At 44.0% G+C, this 22,241-nt stretch overlaps 1 protein-coding gene across 1 annotated transcript in view; it reads left to right on the top strand.

Moving 5' to 3' along the window:
- SLC25A13 (solute carrier family 25 member 13) overlaps positions 1-22,241 on the top strand; it is a 121,305-nt gene that overhangs the window by 90,941 nt on the left and 8,123 nt on the right. The window contains exons 14-17 of the mRNA XM_066585136.1: positions 1,911-2,051; positions 6,392-6,530; positions 21,214-21,372; positions 21,548-21,638. Coding sequence (XP_066441233.1) covers positions 1,911-2,051; positions 6,392-6,530; positions 21,214-21,372; positions 21,548-21,638 — 530 coding nt within the window. The remainder of the gene's footprint in view (positions 1-1,910; positions 2,052-6,391; positions 6,531-21,213; positions 21,373-21,547; positions 21,639-22,241) is intronic.

The raw sequence follows: 22,241 nt of genomic DNA, 5'->3' as shown, positions 1-22,241 counted from the left end.
TATTATAGTAGTTATATTCTTGTACATAGGGGGCAGTATTATAGTAGTTATATTCTTGTACATAGGGGGCAGTATTATAGTAGTTATATTCTTGTACATAGGGGGCAGTATTATAGTAGTTATATTCTTGTACATAGGGGGCAGTATTATAGTAGTTATATTCTTGTACATAGGGGGCAGTATTATAGTAGTTATATTCTTGTACATAGGGGGCAGTATTATAGTAGTTATATTCTTGTACATAGGGGGCAGTATTATAGTAGTTATATTCTTGTACATAGGGGGCAGTATTATAGTAGTTATATTCTTGTACATAGGGGGCAGTATTATAGTAGTTATATTCTTGTACATAGGGGGCAGTATTATAGTAGTTATATTCTTGTACATAGGGGGCAGTATTATAGTAGTTATATTCTTGTACATAGGGGGCAGTATTATAGTAGTTATATTCTTGTACATAGGGGGCAGTATTATAGTAGTTATATTCTTGTCCATAGGGGGCAGTATTATAGTAGTTATATTCTTGTCCATAGGGGGCAGTATTATAGTAGTTATATTCTTGTCCATAGGGGGCAGTATTATAGTAGTTATATTCTTGTCCATTGGGGGCAGTATTATAGTAGTTATATTCTTGTCCATTGGGGGCAGTATTATAGTAGTTATATTCTTGTCCATAGGGGGCAGTATTATAGTAGTTATATTCTTGTCCATAGGGGGCAGTATTATAGTAGTTATATTCTTGTCCATAGGGGGCAGTATTATAGTAGTTATATTCTTGTCCATAGGGGGCAGTATTATAGTAGTTATATTCTTGTCCATAGGGGGCAGTATTATAGTAGTTATATTCTTGTCCATAGGGGGCAGTATTATAGTAGTTATATTCTTGTCCATAGGGGGCAGTATTATAGTAGTTATATTCTTGTCCATAGGGGGCAGTATTATAGTAGTTATATTCTTGTATATAGGAGGGCAGTATTATAGTAGTTATATTCTTGTATATAGGAGGGCAGTATTATAGTAGTTATATTCTTGTATATAGGAGGGCAGTATTATAGGTGTTATATTCCTGTAGATACAAAGCAGTATTATAGGAGTTATATTCTTGTACATTGGGGGCAGTATTATAGTAGTTATATTCTTGTACATTGGGGGCAGTATTATAGTAGTTATATTCTTGTACATTGGGGGCAGTATTATAGTGGTTATATTCTTGTACATAGGGAGCAGTATTATAGTAGTTATATTGTACATAGGGGGCAGTATTATAGTAGTTATTCTTGTACATAGTGGGCAGTATTATAGTAGTTATATTCTTGTACATAGGGAACAGCATTATCGCGAGGGATCTTCATGTTCTACTGCCTCATGCTGTCTGTAGAAGTCTTTGGAAGTGGGGGGAGGAGGAACTGCTGGAAGGAAATGAGAGACTTGCAAAGAAATTTTCTCTTAGTAGGTGTCTTACACAGCTGCATACTGCTGTATAATGTCTTCCATGCTGCTGCTGCTTTTCTGTATTGGGTATAGGGGAGCAGGATCTTCCCTTCTTGATGTTTAAAGTGTATGGGAGATGACACAGCAGCTTATCTACACCTGCCAACTCGTGGAAAACAGAATTAGATATGCAGCCTGCAAAGGGGAAAACTGGTGAAAAATTCCATTAACAAGTTATCTATTGGCCAGATAGTGTTATTCCTCATGTACAGACATGACAGCTTATTCTGAAAAAGTCACCTGAATTGTTTTAAGTACTCCAGTGTGCAGCATGGGCCAAAATGACAAATAAAAAAGCCCGCTTCCTTGAAATTATGATAGTATGACATTGTAAGTGTTTTTACTTGACCACTGGTCAATATAGGCACAGAGATGCCACCAGTTTTCACAAATGATAACAATCTGACTTGTATTTTCAGGCTGGAGGCTCACAAGTGATATTCACCAACCCTTTGGAGATTGTGAAGATCCGCTTACAAGTGGCAGGAGAAATTACGACCGGCCCTCGTGTCAGCGCCTTAACTGTTCTTAAAGATCTGGGCTTCTTTGGACTTTACAAGGTATTATATGCTCCTTGGAGAATGCTTGTCATCATCATTCCACTCTTTGAAGGACTATCCAGTCGCTTCTGACCTTATCTTCATGTAGAGTTGACCTGCACATAGAAGTGTTAAGATACAGGAAATCTCATCCTAGAAATCAGTGGAGCTGTATTACTGTACATCTACATTTTTAGTCTCCATTGATTCCTATGTGATCTGCATTATGCATTTTGCCGTTTGCTCCTTGGCTACCATTTGAATTCCTTTTCTGACGAGCTGTAAAGAAAGAAAAAAGAGCATTTGTAAAAAAAAATTTTGGAATCACTATACTGTCCTCTTAATGTCTTATGATGTCAATTAACTTTGTTGCAATAGAATTTGTATAGGGAAGCTTTCCTGATCTGAACACTTGGGGAATGTTCAAGTGAGGTGCAATAAAGCCCCCTTGTGTCGTCTCTGGGTAACTGCTGACTCAGGTGATGCACAGGTATCCTGCTACCTCAGCATAGCTCTACACAGTGAACACACTGTGCAGATGCACCTGCTGAATAGCTCACTTATAGAGTAGCTATGCCTGCCGGCATTCTATTGCTGCTTTACTTTGGATTGTGCTGCTGCTATTTTATTAATGCAATACCTTGGATTAAATCTTTGCAAGTAAAAACATGCGGCAACAGCACTCCGACACATTTAGTATCTGGATGAAAATGCAGAACTGTTCGTATATGTAACTGCATGATATTGCAAGTTTCAAAGACCTATTTTGATTAAAACATGTTTTTCTTGTACTGCATGGCGTACATGCACCCGCACATTTAATTTATTTGTTAGAGGTGCTGATTTTTTTTTTCTTGTTGCATCAATCCTGATACTAAACTGCAATTCCAGAGACTTTCTGCCCAAATTTCACCCATGCCTGGATGAAAAGTTGCCATTTTGGATCAGCGTTAACGGTTTTCCCCATTTATTAGGGAAATGCGTGGAGAACCAGTCAGTCAGACATCTACTGATCAATTTTATTTAGTATCTAGTTGATATGAAAGTATTATGGGTTCAAACCTCTCTGATCTCTCTGCTCTGGAGTCCCTACTAGTGCCTTATTGCTGTTAGCAGAATTTCCTGTTGTGAGACATGAGGCTACACAACAGATTTTGATTTCCCATGCTCCTCTTGTTCCTGTCGGGTGCAGTGTTCACACCTATACGCATGACAATAAGTAAAATATAGATATTTATGTGCATGGTGCAACCTCGGGATTTGGGCCCATAACCAGCGATCATATCTCTGCATTCAAATATGGTGAATCACTGAACAATAGTAAAATGATTCTTAATTAGTAAAACTGATTATTCGTTAAAGGCATTCTGTGACTAGGTTAGTGCTGCCTGAACTATGGGATGAATGAGCCCAGGACAGGGATACTTGTTGCCCATGTGGGTGTTTTATTCTGAAACCCTGCAACATTTCAGAATAAATACACTTTGAAGTTTGACTCAGCTTCCAGTCACGGGAGGGGGTTAAGGAGACAACAGTCATACCTGTGCCGGGTTCATTCAGTCCATGGTTCAGGGTGTATGAACCTGGTGACAGAATCCTCTTTAACCCTTTCCCACCCCAGGACGTAAATGCACGTTCTGGCTGGGAGGCTGTACCCAAGAATGTGCGTACACCCTATGGATGGTGCGGACTGGGAAGCAGAGCCCGTTCCATCCGCAGCAGGAGACGGCTGTGGCTGATAGCCGACCTTCCAGTGCAATATTGGGGATCGGTGAGAACACTGATCCTCACCGTTACGCTCTTACATACCGCAATCAATGTTGATCTCAGCATGTAAAGGGTTCACAGAGGGAGGGCACTCCCTCTGTAAAGTCATCAGCTCCTTACCATCTAATCACAGTAGGCTGATTGGTTGCCATGGCAAACAGATGCCAGTCAATGGTGTCCAGGTGTGTCATAGCCTGTGATCGCTATTGTAAGCACCAATGCATTGCAGTGCAGAAGTACTGCAGTGTATTATCTGACCAATCATAGCATTGTAGATTCAAGTCCCCTACAAGGACATAAATTAAAAAGAAGCTAAAATGCTTTTTTTGTTCAATTCACCTCCCAAAAAGCGCAATAAAAGCTATGCTCTACATTATATGCATGTCCTTCGTATTAAACAAGCCCTCGTATGGCGATGTCAACCGAAAAATAAGTGTTATGGCTTTTGACAAGTGGAGATGAAACTCTCCCCTTCCCGCTCCAAAAAAAAAGTTTCACATCCTTAGGTCCGTAATAGGCCGTGTTTTGAAGGGGTTAAGCCCTATCCAGGTGTTTCCTGGCTTCTCAATGTCCACATATTTTTGCAGTTTTTTTTTGTCAATTATCAGATTTTGTTAGATTATTTGAAGGTAAAGTAAAAGACAATTTTTTTTTTGTTTTTTTTTATTTAAAGTTTATCTCCTCGTCACTTTGCATCTGACACCCCAGAAGCAGGGCGACGTAACAAGATAGTTACCATTACTGGTATAACAGAGCAGCCCTATGTAAATTGACTTTAGGAACTTTGCATACTTCTGAGAGTGACCATTGGGTCACCTCACTGCATGTCTTACAGGTAATTCATGGGTTAATGAGTCCATCATGTAGCAGCGGGGAGGGGGCAAAATTGGTGAATCAAGAAGTGAATTGCTGCCTATTGTTTACAGCCGTTGACTCCAAATAACAATTACAGATGCCAAATCATTTCTAGACCTGTAAGGTATAAGGGAAGGGGGGAAAAAAGTACTTAAGAGGGGGTGGGAGCATATACAGGTGCCAGAAGCATTAAATAACCCCAGCAGACAAGGTGCACCTCTGTCTTCTATAGATGAAGGTTTCACTCCCGCCTGGCATTTCCCCCCTACACGAGACAATGTGCATTCACTGCAGGAGACTGGGTTAAGCCTACGTCTCCCAGACGTGCTGGCTCCTTCTGCCCAACCCGACACAGAGGTGCCTTTGTGAGTGTAATTACTCTCCCCTTGTTGTAGAAATGGCTGTTTTAGAGCCTTCACTTGCAGGTAGGTTTTGGAATATGCAAGAATTAGCATGCTAAAGAAAGTCCTCCAGCCTTCTGGGTTTAATGGCCATGCCATGTTAAAGATTGGGAGTACTGGGAAGATACCTGAAAGCTCAGGTGGAGGGGCAGGGGTTAAACCAAACGTTCTTAATGGTTTACATAACATCCTAATGAATTAACATTTAATGATACATTCATCATAGACCTAAGGCAGCCTGTAGTTCAAGTTAACACAATAGGTGACACCTGACTTGGTGGCTCATCATTATTTATTTTTCTAAATACCAGTAATTAAGATAAAATAGCCTTATCTCCGGATGATTTGTGTTATCCCAGGTAATGTAAATAAACAGCCTTGTGCTTTTTTTTGGACAAGCAAAAAAAAGAGGGGGGGGGGGGGGGGGCGAATGAAGAAATTTATTGCAGGCTTGAGGGGGGGAATAAATGAAGGAGCATTCTTTATGTTCACTGGAATGCCAAGCGGCAGGGTGAATTGGTACGGGGTGGTTTAATGGCACGGTGGCTTTGTATTGAAGGGAAATGATCATTCTTGTGTATACCTTGTGAATTAGCGGAGAGCTGGTCATTTTTTGTATTAATATTCTAAATTGGTGCAAATAGAGCAAATTTTGCTAAATATATCAAAATAGTAGAAATGCCACATCCGTTTTTTTTTTTGCCACACTTCCCTATTCTGCTTTTTTCCCCTGGAATTTCTTAAGGGGAAAGGGATAAGGAATGATTACACTTGAATCTTATACCTTAAAGAGGTTTTCGGGGACTTTTACCCTCTGTGTTTGATGACCTCTTATCAGGATAAGTCAATAGTTGATCGGCATTGATCCTCCGCTCAGGACTTCGGTGATCAGCTGATTTCAGCCCCCGCACTTTGTGTCTTGAGTCAGCTGTTGACAGCTCCATCCGCATTGCGACTTGTCTCGCCTGGTCAGTTGACTAGGCCGCTGTCATGGTGTACGGAACAGGAAGCAGATAGCACCATACACTGTGACTACAGTCCTCACACATCAGCTGATCGGCGGGTGCCCCTAATGAGCTATACTAAGGCCTGCTCAAGGGTTCCCCATCCCATATCGTGTCCTTTTGGGAAACCTTGTAGGCTGATTAAAGAGAATTGAAGGGAGAAGTCCACTTTGACCGTGTTGTGGTCACTCTTGACCTTGGAGATTAAAGGATTAGACAGTCAAGAATTTGCACTTTGGAAAATTTGTGGAAAAAAAAATTTCAACAAGACTTTGTGGAATTCTTCTAGCAATCTTAGACTGTGCTGAGTTGTCTTGTTTTGTTTCTTGAACAGGGTGCCAAGGCGTGTTTTCTCCGGGATATCCCCTTTTCAGCCATCTACTTCCCCTGTTATGCACATATGAAAAGCGCCTTTGCTGGAGAAGACGGCAGAGTTAGCCCTGGGTATCTGCTGTTGGCTGGAGCCATCGCCGGTAAGTGAACAAGTTTATAATTGTGATCCATAACAATAGATATATTTTTTTTAGGTATACAGCATGGAATTTAAAGAGAATCTGTCGGCTCTCCTGACAAGTCTATTTTTATCATGTTCCTTCACTCCACATAAAATGGCAATAAATTGACAGCTTTGTGTTCCTATACTCCTTGTGGCATGTCTGGCAATGTCCGGTCAGCGAAGGAGAATGTGACTCTTTAATTGTCAATTTATTAATGAATTTTTTACGAGGAGTAACAGAGAAATGGCACCTCACACACTTCTAAGAAAAGATGCCCCAGGGTTGTGAGTCTTTGTCATACCCATGGCTTTAGCAGGTTTTGTTTCTACTAGCAGTCTGTGAGTTCAACTCCATAAAAAAGTTGATCCGTGAACTGTTTCTAAGTGTGGATTCATTCAGGAGGTGATTTGATGCGTAAGTCTATGTAGAGGAGATGGGAAAACTCACAGTGACATGCTGCAGCATCTAACTGGTAAGACTTCACCTTCTCTGACAGCTACTGAAGTCACATCTACGCTGCTCAGTCCTGCTGTGTAGTGTCCTCCATGATGATTTGTATTATGAGTGTGTGCTGTACAGAGATGGAGCAAAATTATATCCTTCTCTTTGTGTAGTGTCTGGAGACATAAGTCACCACCCATCAACTCAGGACAACTAAGAATTAGATGGATGCAAGCAATAGAATGGCAAAAAATAGTGCTATTCCTCAAGTGCACACATGACAACTTATTCTGAAAGGTCAGGTACACTTTTCAAAGTGTTATCCAAATTTTTACCTGATCCACTGGCGCCACACTTCCAACCCGGTCCTGACACTGGGTCATGTGGTTGCAGGTTTTCCTGCTCCTTTCTATTGTCTGTGATGGCAGACAGCAAAGGAGGTGGCTTAGTTATTAAAATGACTTGAACAGGCAGCGCCTTGTAAGGATGTCACCGACAATCAGAAGGAAGAGGTGCAACCATGTGACTCGGTGTCAGGACCGATCTAAAGGTCATGGTGACAGCACCACGGGATCAGATTGGATTAGGTTAGTATTTTGGCTGCATGGGTAATCCCTTTTAATGCATACATGTTCCAAAAAAAAGATGTATACTGTATGTGCTTCACCAAGAAAGGTATGTTTAACTTGTCTTTTAAGGTCAATTTTCCATCCCTTTGCATGGGTTTTATGAGTATTTTCTCTGTTCTTGATGTGATGCCCAATCTGTGCCCAGTAGTCTGATCTCATCAGATGTCTTTCCACTATTGTTCTCTCCTTCCTCCCCTCTCACAGCTTTCTGTCACAAAGCAGGAAAAGCTGCAGCCGCGTCCCCATCCTTCTATGTACTGTATACTCTTAAGTGGAGTTATATTAGTCTAGGATCTGTCTACACATTTACAGAAAGGCTGCAGACAGGGAAAGATGCGCTACAGGGTGCTGAAAGGTGTGAAAGGTATTGCTTTCCCTTAAAGGAGTTTTCCAGGGAAATAATATTGATGACCTATCCTCAACATAGGTCATCAATAGTGGATCGGCTGGGGTCTGCTCCCCGGGATCCCAGCCAATCAGATTGGGCACTTGCTGTCAGTGCTGCTCCAATCCCAGCATAGTGACCAGCGCTTGTAACTACAGGTGTGGCTCCCAATGAGAGCTGAACCTGCAGTTACAAGCGGTGGCCACTACGTAGGGATCGGAGCAGCAGCCTCTGCTCCGTACCCCTGTGTATAGCATTGCTGATGGGCTGGAGTCCTGGGCGGTGGCCCCAGCCACTACACTATTGGTAAACTATCCTGGGGGCAGCTCCTCAAGTAGGATTTGCATGGAAAGTCTCTTTACCAAATTTTATGCCTAAGCTTGTGTGGGTCTTAATGCCCAGCTACATTTTATTCGTTTTTGCGCCTCTACAGTTCAGCGGGAATAACTTTCTTTTATTTTTATTAAGCTAGCTGTGTAAGGCCTTGTTTAATGACTAACCTGTGAAGCTAAATATTCAGGTCATTACGTCCGTCTGGTTAGCCAAGTGTAGTATATTTTGTGTGTGTTTATGGAATTTATGCCCAATGAAATGTATTTCATACTAAATTAAATAATTACAGTTTTTGCAGACAATTTTTATTTTTTTAAAATTTAATATATATTTTTTTTACCAAGTTAAGGGATTATTTTTTTACAGGTTTATTTTATACTTCTTTAAGCACGTTTCTGTAAAATATATTATGATCTGTATCCCTGACGTAAGCTGCTATTAGTGCAACACTTACTGCGCTCCAACAATATGCTTAGTGTAAAAACTATCCCAAGGTTCTGTCTAGGTCCCCTCGGCTGACTGCATAGGGGTTCCCCAGTCCCTGATCTTTTCACTGGGAAGCCCTAATGACCCAGTCAGGGGGTGGAGCCCTCTTGTTTTTACTGCCACGTGGTTTTTGTGTGATGCGAGTCAGTAAAAAAAGACAGATTATGAAACCAATGATTTACAATGGTTTACTTCCCATCTGCGATGTTTTTACTGATGTGATGTTGAGAGAACAAAAAAATTACAACATGCTCTTATCTTTCTGCGATGTGCCTTTTTTTTTTTTTTTATTTCTTCTTTTTTTCCCTATGTTTTTAACGCAACAAACGTGCACTTTTCATGCGATGTGATGCGTTTTTAACATTAGAAGCTCCTATTGGCGTTCGCACAATAAAATTGCGGTTGGCAGTGATGCGAGATTATTCTCAGGATGAAGCACGGCTGACGCTCAGAAATCGTGGGGACAAAGATGTGATTTTGCAACGATTCCCCCCCCCCCCCCCCCTCCCTTCCTCGGTCAAAATCGCAATCGCCAGTGTGAAGGAGCCCCGAGTTCCGGCGATCCAGAACTGCAGCATTGCAGATCCTTTGGTCTCTGACAGGTGACAACTAGCAGCCAATCGGAGGCGATAACGTTGCCATTGCCAAGAGATTGGGTGGTGACGTTGTGGCCCCTGATTAGCAGGCAGCAGTCATCTGACTTCCGTTATCATCAGAGAATCGTGAAATTGCTGTGCTGCAGCGCTGGATCACCGGGAATGAGGAGGGTAAGTACTGCTGCTATAATATAGTTACTGCCGGGATCCCCCTGATGCCTGGCGGGATTATAGATTGGTGACCTAGAAGGAGACGTTTGCAGCAAAAATGAACTTCCCTAGCGTTTTACAGTTACATCTCAAGATCCTCAGCTCTGGGTCTACAGGGACTGGAAACTCCATCAAGAAAATGTATCTTATAGGGACGGGGTCAAGCATGTAGAAATGAAAAGAATCCACTTAAAAAAAACTAAACAAAAACTAAAAAAAACCCGAAAAAAACAAAGCAAAAAAAAATTATATATATATATATTATGTATGTATGTCACCGTATTTGACTTAAAGGAAGAGGAACTGCAAACCCTTTTCCCAACTACTCGATCAGATACAAACGTCTTTAGACTTCCAACCGGTTTCATTGGAACAAAACAAGCCTTTAACATGGGAGCCTGCGCGCCGACGTGAAATGCAAGCGTACATCGACAAGCCAAACAATTTCTGAGATTCAGTCGTCCCCCTTTGAAAGCCGCTGATGTGATTGCAGACCGAGATAATTCCCCTTTTGAAGTTCAGTCACACAGGCGGCTTTCATGCTTTCATTTATGTCAGGCTGGCGATCTACAACGCTGCGAAAAATCTACGTTCGGCTGCACGAACACATCTATAGATATGATACAATACATTCAAATCCTGCAGGCGGGGGGGGCAAGCTGCTTTTTTTTTTTTTTTTTCCGGCCTTTTACTGTAATGTAATAGGTCCTAACCCGCCATTGTCAACCTGTCTGCTACAAGATTGTCATCTGCTCTTCAAGGGCTTGTGCCATTACTGGGATCCCGGAACACCGAATATGACACCTGAAATATAAAACTATAGAACCAAAGTTTATAAAAAGCGGCCGTCGCATAGATAAAATTCCTGTAATCCAGCATTGATGGGACTTGATTGGTGTCAGATTAGCAGATACTCTGGATAAAAGGAGGTTTCCAGGCTCAGAAAAAGATGGCTGATTTATTCTAAAGCGCTGCCACACCCGTCCACAGGTTGTATGTGGTATTGTAGATCAACCCCATTCACAACAGTTGAGTTGCAATGCCACCCACAGCCTGGAGAGAGATGTGGCGCCGTTTCTAGAAGAAGAAGAAAAAAGCAGCCATGTTTTTCTAACCCTGTACAAGACCTTTAATCCATCATAATGCCGGACTCACACGAGCGTGCCCAGTATCGCGCTTGCCAACGTGCGTTTTCACACCAATGAGAGATGTTTTCCATTCAAAAGTGCCTCGCGCCAATTCTGTGCAATGGCGATCCTCGGGCACGTATTTCAGGCGCATCAGAAGATCGCAAATGTTTCTCATTGATTTCGGTGGGAAACATTACATCGGACTTGCATGCACATCACACGGCATGCGGGTGCCAAGTGATGTCTCTTAAGGTACCATTGAAAGTAATGGGGGAAGCGTTCTGCGGGACTGCCAAAAGATAAAACATGCTGCGAGATATATATATATTTTATTTTTTCCTCGCAGCATCGCTGTGAGGGAAAAAAATTGCTCAGGTTAAATAAGTCCATCAAAAGAATGGAGTTCACATCCATGTGAGTTTTGCACATTTTGCAACGCACAAAACTCGCACGAGATTCTCGCTTGTGGGAATGTAGCCCAACACTGTTCAGAAAAACTGAATTGTGAGGATAGAGAACCTTCAGGACGAAAACCCAAGAAAAATTGTTAAAGGAGTCATATGAGATTGCAGTAACCTTTAAGAACAGTGCCGTCTCTGTTCATGGGTTGTTCCTGGTATTACATGCACAGGAATATTGCTGAGCTGCAGTACCACACACAACCCATGGATGAGGGTGGTGCTGTCTTTGGAAGAAAGCAACCATATTTTCCTATTCTAATATAAACCTTTTAACACAATTGGCGCTTAACACGTTATTTATTTTTGTCACTTTTTGTCACTCAGATTAAATTATCGGACTTTTGGTATTCTCAGATTGAATTTTATTTTTTACTATTCTTATATATAAAAAAAACTGTCCGCTTAAGAGCGAATGCCCACGGCCGGATTTCAGACGTGTTTTACGTGGCGGGAATCTGCGGCGTTATGCCGCAGCTATTAGGTTCTATTGAACATAATAGCTCAATGTTCACGCTGCGGAATTCCTCAGCGTGAAAGAAACTGCAGCATGTTCTAATTGCCGCTGGAATACGCGCAGCAGGCTTCCATTGTAGTCAATGGAAGCCGGCCGCCACACTATACGTCCGCTGTAGCACAGCAGAAGTATCGTATAAATACGCGTCCCAGTCGTCTGCGTCATCACGCACTGCTGGTGCGTCACGTGCTGTACTGCACTGCACATGCGCGCAGACTTGAGGGACGGGAATAACACGGCGGATCTGGGAGGTAAGTATGAGGGTTGGGGGGGAGGGGGGGGGCGCTGTGGCCGACTCCGCTGCAATATTCCGCTAGCTGAGTCCGCCACGGCCGTGGGCATGAAGCCTAAATACAGGAGTGTGTATTGGCCGTTTTTTGTAATGGATCATTACTGGACTCCAGCTAGCGATGACCACATGGTCTGAAGTAGGAGAAATTAGATTGTCCATCCCTGATACCCCTGTACTTGTGGGCAGCTTGAGGCCTAGTCATGACCCCACCCTCCTTTATGTCTGCTGTGTATATACCTCTTAGGCTGAGTACACAGAGCGGATTTGCTGCGAAATTCCGTACGGCTGCTAATCACGGGGTTAGCCAGCAATAGGGGTGGGGGTGCTGCTCCAACGAGCTTATTTACTATAGATAATGGGTTGACACAGAAGATAAAAGGGCTGGAGATGTGTGCCATATGGTGAGCTGGAGAGTGTGGGATGCTATATAGTGGCTGAATCGGTATGACAGCAGATGGTGGTTGATTACGGCCGGCAGGGATTGCAGTCGATAGGACAGGGAGCATGTTCTCAGAAGGAGTACAGAGGGTTTGGTTTAGGAGATGTAGTATACCTCTCTGAAGAGGTGCGTTTTTAGAGCACGCCTGAAGTTGTGTGTGTCAGGAATTGGCCGGATAGTTTTGGGTAGCGCGTTTGGGTGCCGGCAGGGGTAAGCGGTGGGTTGTGGGAGGGAGCAGTGGGGAGTGGGGGGGTGGTGGGGTTAAGAGAGAGATCTCCCTCCCCTCCGCCGGACCCAAATCTTTTCTGACGAGCAGGCAGGTACTCGAGAAGGACGATACTCACTCGAGTATTGTCCCTTAATGAGTATGCTCGCTCATCTCTCTAATAACATCCTTAAAAAGTGTCTGGTCCTTTAGGACCAAACCACCCCGGTCCTTAAGGGGTAATTTAGGATTTCTCCTAAGGTTAAACCAATGGATATCTGACATTATCTGCAATATTATCACAGTTGTATAAAACTTGTGCTCAGTTTCTTAGTGAAGACCGCAAAGTCAGCAGAATATCATTACTAGAGTTATAAGCTTGGGACCAAATTTGGGGATTTAAAAAAATTTTTTTTTTTTAGTGTTTTCTTGCTGCCACTCAGTGCAAACAGATTTGATGACAAATCTCCTCCTGGCTTGTGTATACAGCTCCGCTGCAGATAAATGTGTGCTCCATGGCAATAGACTACAAACCAACCTTATGTCTGATCCTGCAGTCTTCTCTCTGCCCCCATATCCTATTGTCCGTAGTTTATGAAGGAGTAGGGGTGGAGGAAGTAATGCATGATTGCACAGACTACACAGGGGTTGTTTGTAGTCTGTAACCATGGAGACACATCTACGGGGAGCTGTAGACTCAAAACGGTAGGAGATTTTTATCCGGGCTATTTGCAGAGTTGCATCATTTTTTTTCATACGTATTGAAATGATCAGTAAACAAAAGGTTGTAAAGGCATACATACTGGTCTAAACCCCCCTTGTAGGTCCGTATGGGCGCTCTGCTGCCCCTGCAGATGCCTGTAAAGGGGGGGGGGGATCAATGGGCCCTCTAGATAGCGAATTAATGGAGGTTTATTGTACATTTTGGTATTTTACTAGTTTGAGGGTATGAACATTGTCAGTTTCAGCTCTAAGTATCAGTGCTGTCCAATCTCCATCCTGGTAATTAGTGGTCACTGCTCATACACGCTGGTCTATTCTGGTAAGTTCTTAGTTTGGGCCGTTGTACCGCCGTCTGCAGATTGACGGGATGATTTGCTGCGCCCCGTGTTTTGCTTTGACCGCATGTTAGAGACACTCTATTTTTATTTCCCATCTCTCGGTGCCTCCTTAAACGTATACACTGTCTCCTGCACGCGGCTGTTTACGGCAGTCTCATTGGGATGGGGCAGGCGCGAGGAGCCAGACCATGCTGGTTTGGCTAAAACTCTCAGGGACTTAATAAACTACAAGAAAAGATTTCACGTTTCGCTCGGAGACTTGTTTGGTTTGGAGCTTGCAGCAGAAGCTAGGAGTAATCGAATCAGTGGGCGTAGCGTCTCCGCAGGTTTACTCCCAGGACACGGGCTGCACGTTGTGGTTACACAGGATGGAGGACATTTATTTAAAGGGGTATTTCCGTCATTAACATTTCGGATATATCGGCAGGGTATGTTATGAATACTGATGGATCCCATGTTTGGGACCCTAACTTGTCAGAGTGGAGGTCCTGTGAACCGTGTTCGATGGGGTTTCAGGCCAACTACAATGCAGTCAGTCTATCGAGAGATGGCTGCACTTGCGTGCAAGTCTCTAGGTATGTTCACACATCAAATTTTAAGCAAGGTAGGTATCGGAGGTGACTCTTGATCTACTACAAATATACTGTGAATGTGCGACTGTTTTGTGCAGCAGATCCGTCAACTCTCATCCAATGGAACTAATTCTTGGCGTTGTCCTCTGAAATCAGCAGCTAGTTGTGTTCGCAGGAGACTTTTCTTTCTGCTACACAGTCAAAAATAAATCTGCGCAGAAGTTTTACGTTGCATCTGTGCAGTCCTGCCGAAGCCCTGTTCATGTGTATGGAGATGCCGATTGTCAACGATCTTGTATAGAAATCTGTGTCAAATCTGACAGGTGTAAAATGGGTCTATTGCAGCTGCTTGCGCTAATAATTTGCATCAGTAAATGTGACCGCCTCTCCATTGATTTCTATAGGAATTTCCTTCAGCGTCTATCATACCTGTCAGCAGACTGCAAAAAGCAACTTCGGAATAGGATGCTTTTATGAAAGCAAGGCCCATTTCACATCTGCGTTGGATCCTCCAGCCGGAGGTTACACCACAGATGCAGCTGAAAATACCGGAAGAAAAGGCATTGCTTGCAGAGCTTTGTCTTCCATCCAGAAGCCAGGTAGCTGGGCACAAAGCGATCGGACCTCATTATAGTCAACGGGGTCCAGAAACGGAACCATTCGGCTGGGGGGATTCCCCTTTCCTGAATGGAGCGGAGTCCCCAACGCAGATGTGAAAGCATCCTAAAGCTCCACTTTGTATTTCAATGGTGCCGCTAACTGGAAACCATCAACAGGCTGCTGTTAAGGGATCTTATTATGAGCTTTAACTTGATGCTTCTATTGTCTTGTGTGTCTGTTTAGATCCTCTGTACGGTACTGAATAGGCAGTGGGTTTCTACAGATAACTGCACCTAACTTTCAGACGTCGTATGCTCATTTGATAGCCCGTCTGTGTCTCATCAGTTTTGTAATATTCTTACTTATTTTTATATTATTCACTGAAAATCAAGGCTGAAATGCAGCCTTTCTGCAATCTCTTACTTGTCATCGGGCATTCAGCTTCTCCAGCACCTGGGACATTAGTAAGTTGTCTTAGCTGTGGGGAGGCTGTCTTCACAGGCCCAGCTTCCCTGCACTCACACTGCTCTCAGATCTGCAGTCAGTGTGTGCACAATTCCTGCCTCGCCTGCTATATACACTTATCTTTATGTTGTAGGCGTTATGTCTGTTTCCAGTTTGCTGTGGAATTCTTATTAGACTGATCTTTATTAGCTGCTTTACTGGCTCTTGTGTGTGCACATAGCCACAGCATATATAGAGCATATTCTGAGACTATACAAACACACAAGACCCAGTTAATTAATAAAGATCAGTCTAATAAGAATGATCTAAAAAAGCACTTGTAAAAAAAAATAAAAAGTCACACGTTGGGGCTGTGTGGGCAAGAACGTTATCATGATGGAAGAACCAGTCACCTGTCTGCCCACACAGCGCTGAGTGTTAAGGAATTTTTGACAAAAAATGGCATGACACCCTCTTTACGCCCTTCATATTCACCTGAACTCACTCCGTGCAACTTTTATTCACGAGTGTTTTGAGCAATGGAAAAAAATACATTTCCCAGCGCACCTTGTTTTATGAATCGGCCATCACAAAATAGGCAAAAAAACGAACCACTTATTGAGAATAACAAATAATCACTAGAACCAAACGCAACCTTCCTCAACAACAAAGGGTTCGCAGACATTCACCTACTACTACGTTTCCCCAAAAATAAGACCCTGTCTTATATAAATTTTTGCCCCAAAAGAGGCACAGGGTGTTATTTTCGGAGATGTCTTATTTTACTTATCTAACAGGCCTGGTCCTCGTCCATCACGCTGCTCTCCAGAAGTCCGCGCTGTTCTTCAGTTCTAGCTGCATGTACATCATCACTTCCTGGTTAAGGGATTCATAAACCCCGCTTCCAGGAAGCATTGGCTGAGTGTGGCATTTGAGAACCAATCACCGCCATCACATTGGTTCGTCCAGCACTGCATTGATTGGCTGAGCCGCAGTGATCGAAGAACCAATTAACAGCCATCGTGTTGTGGAGGCGGAATTTATGAGTTGGCTAGCCAGGGCTCAGACAGTCAATGTAGTGCTGGATGAACAATGTGATGGCTGTAATTGATTCATCGAGCACTGCATTGATTGGCTCGAGAACCAACCACAGCCATCGCTTCCTGGAGGCGAAATTTATGAATCCTGTCACCAGGAAGAATGATGGCGGCTAGGACTGCAGAAACAGCGCAGACCTCCAGAGAGCAGCGTGAGGGACCCGGACCGCACCTGCTAGGTTATACATTCCTTTTTTTTAATGTAGTGCAGCTACAATCAGGGTAGGGTTTTTTTGGGGGGAAACATGGTAGTAATACCCATCCGCCAGAAGAGGATTCCTATTTATTTTGGGTTCCCATTCATATATTACAAGATTGATGAGGCACACAGGCTTTATGAGTAGGAGTTGTCTGAGAAGTTGGGTACGCATTGAATGACAGACTCTGTTGCCTTAACAGACTCCACTCCATCAGTAATCACTTCTATGGGTGAATTTGCATGCAACGGAGAGACATTTCTGAAGATTGGTTCCATACATGTGATGCGCTGCTGTTCCTATAGCAGGCACCTGGTTTTCTGTAAGCCCCATTCAGATGGAAAGGACAGCCACGACAATTACTGCAGCAAATTTGCCATTTGTTCGTTCACCCTGATGCCCCTAGCATCCCCAGGCTAATCAAAGTTACAAAATGATACTCTTCCAGATGGAGAAAAATTGTCTCTGATGCCAGCTATAGGTAGCTACCCTGTAAGTCAGTGTCTTACCCGTTAGAGCCTTTCAACATGACGAGGGATATTGGGCAAACCAGATGCACCCATGTGTATACAGCACTGTTTCAGATTTTGGCTCCTCACCGGGGTATGGAGTATTCCTAGTTGGCTGGGCGAGATTCTTGGGTTGAAGGTACCGCTTCTCCTTATGGAGAATCAGCTGATGGGTGGAGTCTTCCTTGGAAAAACCATGCAAAATTGCTCTACTCCAGAAGGAAGAAAGCCACCTCTCTAGCGCCACCTGTAGATACGTAATGAGACCTGCATCAAGTAAGGTTTTGATTATGAGAACAGGGGTCCTGAGTCTCCCCGTATGAATGGAGTGGCGCTCGCGTGTGCACACTATTGCTCCCGTTCATCTCTGTGGGACTGCAGCGCTCGACCTACAACGCCATCTTCATAGGTACGACAGGACTCAGGACCCCCTTTCCTGTGGTTGGTGGGCGTCTGACCAATAGGATCTTTTAAATAGGTGTGGGTTGCTATGGTGTTCCAACCCCCTTAATGAAGCATTGAGATATACATCCCATTGTAGAATACACGGTTTACTCAAAGAACTGACAGAGTGAAATCTGTCAGCAGAATATAACCTGCTTATTGACAGTTTCCAGGTGCAAAAGGAATAAGCAATGAAGACCTATTACAAGATCCTAATTTTTTTGATTTACTAGCTTTGTTAATGAAAGTTGGATTTTCTCCTTAAGCAGCTCCCTACGATAAGTAAAGTAGTTCCAAGTAGTTTTATTGTAGACCGTCGTGAAGTTCCATATCTGAAGGCACTTCTTAGGTCTGCATGCTAATTTCCAAGTACTCTGGCATATGTTCTTGATTTCCATGTAATAGAGTGAATGTGACCCACCTACATGGATATAGTATGCCAGGGTAAGACATCTGAGCGAGGCGCTTGTACTGTGCAGAGCGAATGCATTGGGAGAGATGAAAGTTTTCGGAGGGGGGTTTTCCCCTGTCTCCTGAAATCTTAGCTGTATTTGGTTTGCTGATTTTGCACAGAAATGTTTCTTTGCAGGGATGCAGAGTTTACATAGGGTTATTTAAGGTGGTGGCAGACAGTCATTCTTGCGCGCGCCTGTGGGTAAGTGGTGGCGGCAGCGGTGGTGAGTTTGAAGACTCTGCTTTTCAGCTCGCTGGGTGTTCCTTGCCAGTAGCCACAAAGAGGCGTGAAAAAAAAAGAAAAGCAAAAGGCCAAACGAGCTTTCACCTCCCAAAAATCTGAATTTAATCATGAAACATGTTGGGGATTGTGGGAGATGGATGCTGGATGTTCTGAGAGGGCCACAGCCTGAACATTAGGCAGGTTCCTTGTTATCAGGGTGGTATACCTCTCTCATGGGGTGAGGGTCTGAGTGTCCCACTGCGCACCAATATCATATCATGTATATCTTTTTTCTCTTTGAGGCGGATATGGAAAATCTCTCGGTATCCTTTCATAGCCTCTAATTTAGGTTTTTTTTATATCAGAAAACCTCAAGAGATGATGGCACTTTTTGCCATGAGATAATTTCCTCCTGGGAAACATGAGGTCAATCATATTTCTGAGATCTCTGCCGCCCTTCTTACCATACCATTGCCAAAAATATAAAATATGGAGTCATTCTATAAATTGAAAATTGTGGGGTTTTTTTGTTTTTTTTGAGATTTTGTTTCTTTTATGCTTGTAGAACTCTTTTTCTCTTGAGCTGAGCAGTTTGAAGGTGCAGAAATGCCTCAGAACTTGGTGACCCTAGTATGCCAAAAAATGCTGAAGAGGAGATTGAAGGAACATTTTCCACAAGCTTCACTTTCACTCAATTGAATGCACCATCCCCATTTGTCAAGCTTTCTGGCTAGCAAATATTGAGAAATGTTTAATTTCACCAAAAGTCTGGGCTATTATGACACAGCACACATCTTTGGGCAGAGCCTAATTAAAGGTGCCAAGGTGGCAGACCTGGGGCGGGGCATTCATTCCTAGCTGCCGTGGAAACCCATCGGCAGCCCATAATCACGTGGGTGCAAATAGGATAACGGGAAGAGGTCCCTTCCTTAAGCTTAAAGGGGTTGTCTCACGCCGAAATGGTTTTGTTTTTTTTATTCAATAGGCCCCCCGTTCGGCGCGAGACAAACCCAAGGGATGGGTAAAAAAAAAGAGTTTATTACTTACCCGAATCCCCGCGCTGCGGCGACTTCTTTCTTCCTTTACCAAGATGGCCGCCTGGATCTTCACCCACGATGCACCGCGGGTCTTCTCCCATGGTGCACCGTGGGCTCTGTGCGGTCCATTGCCGATTCCAGCCTCCTGATTGGCTGGAATCGGCACACGTGACGGGGCGGAGCTACGAGGACCAGCTCTCCGGCACGAGCGGCCCCATTCACCAGGGAGAAGACCGGACTGCGCAAGCGCGTCTAAAAACGCCAGAAGACAGCGAATTTAGACGGATCCATGGCGACGGGGGCGCCAGCAACGGAACAGGTAAGTGAATAACTTCTGTATGGCTCATAATTAATGCACGATGTACATTACAAAGTGCATTAATATGGCCATACAGAAGTGCTAAACCCCACTTGATTTCACAAGACAACCCCTTTAACACTTAGACGCCATAATTGCTATCAACCTCAGCATCTAAGTGGTTTACCGTCCAGGATCAGAGATTTCTCTTATCCCAACTGTTACCATGGGAACCCAGCAGCCAATCAGTGCTGGTCTTCAACGATGATCACACAGGCACAGCTTGTGATCTTGTGTGATCACCACCATGTACTTCACAAAAGTGGGAAAAGGACTTCTCTTCCAAAGTACATGTGCGTGATAGTGTGGGAAGGAGTTAAAGGGGTTGTCCCGCGGCAGCAAGTGGGTCTATACACTTCTGTATGGCCATATTAATGCACTTTGTAATGTACATCGTGCATTAATTATGAGCCATACAGAAGTTATAAGAAGTTTTTCACTTACCTGCTCTGTTGCTAGCGTCCTCGTTTCCATGGAGCCGACTAATTTTCGGCGTCTAATGGCCAAATTAGCCGCGCTTGCGCAGTCCAGGACTTCTTCTTTTCTCAATGGGGCCGCTCGTGCAGGATGCCGGCTCCTGGCAGCTCCGCCCCGTCACGTGCCGATTCCAGCCAATCAGGAGGCTGGAATCGGCAATGGACCGCACAGAAGCCCTGCGGTCCACCGAGGGAGAAGAATCCGGCGGCCATCTTCACAAGGTAAGTAAGAAGTCACCGGAGCGCGGGGATTCAGGTAAGTGCTGTGCGGGTTTTTTTTTAAGTCCCTGCATCGGGGTTGTCTCGTGCCGAACCGGGGGTCGGGGGGGGGGGGGGGGGGGTGGAAAAAAAAAACCCGTTTCGGCGCGGGACAACCCCTTTAAAGAGGTTATGTCACAGAAAAAAAAATACTGTCTGGGCGTGAGATGATAAAAAACCAACCATATACTCGCTTGTCTTTTGCCCTTCTACAGGGACAGAATTGAACGGTACCTGGTGTAGATGTCCGACAGAAGTCGGGTGTCCACTGTGACCAGTCAGAGGCCACAGCGTCGCTGTCCAAACTCCTGGTATCAGCACTCGTATCCTGGGTGCCAGAAGGCTTAGAGTTTGGGGTGGTGATGCTGCGGCTTCTGATTGGTCGCAATCATCACCTAACTGCAGATGCCTTCACCGGGGACAGGACAGTTTGAGTCACTTAGCTGTGTCTCGGGGGGCCAAAGACAGGTGAGTATGCTGTCTGTTTTATCCTGTGCCCAGCCTTTTATTTTTTTTGTAAAGACACAACTCTTTTAAAGTCACAACAGCCTCTATTCACAGGTAAGATAGTAAGATGTCCCAGCAAGCAGCTGGCCGCTGTGGGTTTGGCTCCTGGAACTGTTGGCAATGGGTTGGAAGTTGTAGTACTAGTGCAGTATGACATAACCGCTATTCAAATGAACAACATCCCCTCCAAAACCCTTTGGATTTATTGGGGAATATTCGGGGAAACCAAACAAGTTGAAACGTTTTACTTTTAAGCTGCTGTAATGGGAGGTCATTATATGGATTGTGGTAATTCCCTACAGGTATGCCGGCGGCTTCTCTTGTGACTCCTGCTGATGTAATTAAGACTCGACTACAGGTCGCAGCACGAGCTGGGCAAACCACTTACACTGGCGTCATAGACTGCTTCAGAAAAATCCTGCGAGAGGAAGGACACCGTGCGTTGTGGAAAGGCGCTGGAGGTGAGATGTGGCCATTTATATGGAAGGACTCGTCCAGTTTATAATGTTATGACACTTACCGATTCTGTGACTCACTCGATCCCCCTCCATGTCTTTCTATCAATCCCCTTCCATGGCTCTGTCTGTCTCAGGATGTTTCCAAATATGCAAGTTCTAATGTCCTGTCTCCTTGCAGCCCGTGTGTTCAGGTCTTCTCCACAGTTCGGTGTGACTCTGGTGACCTACGAGCTATTACAACGATGGTTCTACGTGGATTTTGGTGGAGTGTAAGTGTCTGCCTGTCCTGGTCTTCCTTTAATAACACCTTCCACTTTAAAAGGGGTTGTCCACTAAGTTAAAAAGTAATTCAAATGTTTATATGGGCGTAAAATAAATTATTCATAGGGAGTCCATCTTACCTTTTGGGTTTCAAGTTCTGATCTCTCCCTTAAGCCTCATTTAGACTGGACGAATGTCGGGCAAACGATGCCCGACACTCGTCCCCGCATGTACTGTGGGCCTTTAGTCACATGACATCCAGTAGTTCGGTTGTTCCTAAGACTGTGTGAGCCAATCACGATGAGTTTCCTTTTAGCCCCACAGACAGAATGTTATATGTGACATAGCTATCAGGAGGCCACACTAGTGTGTCACCTGTGTTTTTGTAACTTTCCAAAACTACTTGCATTTTTTTAAAGGCGCCATTACAATATTTCTGGCGTTGTTTATAGATTTTGTCTTTACAGTTTTCACCATGTAGTATAAGTCATCCAATATACAACACTGATCACAGCACACACTTCACCTTCGAATATGCAGGGAAGACAAAGACTTGATAAAGACCCTTGGATGGAGGGCTGAAACGTTGTGTGGGCACAATAAAGATTTAT

Source organism: Eleutherodactylus coqui, chromosome 12 (genome assembly GCF_035609145.1).
Source record: "Eleutherodactylus coqui strain aEleCoq1 chromosome 12, aEleCoq1.hap1, whole genome shotgun sequence".
In the NCBI taxonomy this organism is placed as follows: Eukaryota; Metazoa; Chordata; class Amphibia; order Anura; family Eleutherodactylidae; genus Eleutherodactylus; species Eleutherodactylus coqui.
The sequence above is the reverse complement of the archived record's forward strand: the minus strand, read 5'-3'. Positions and strand labels throughout refer to the sequence as shown.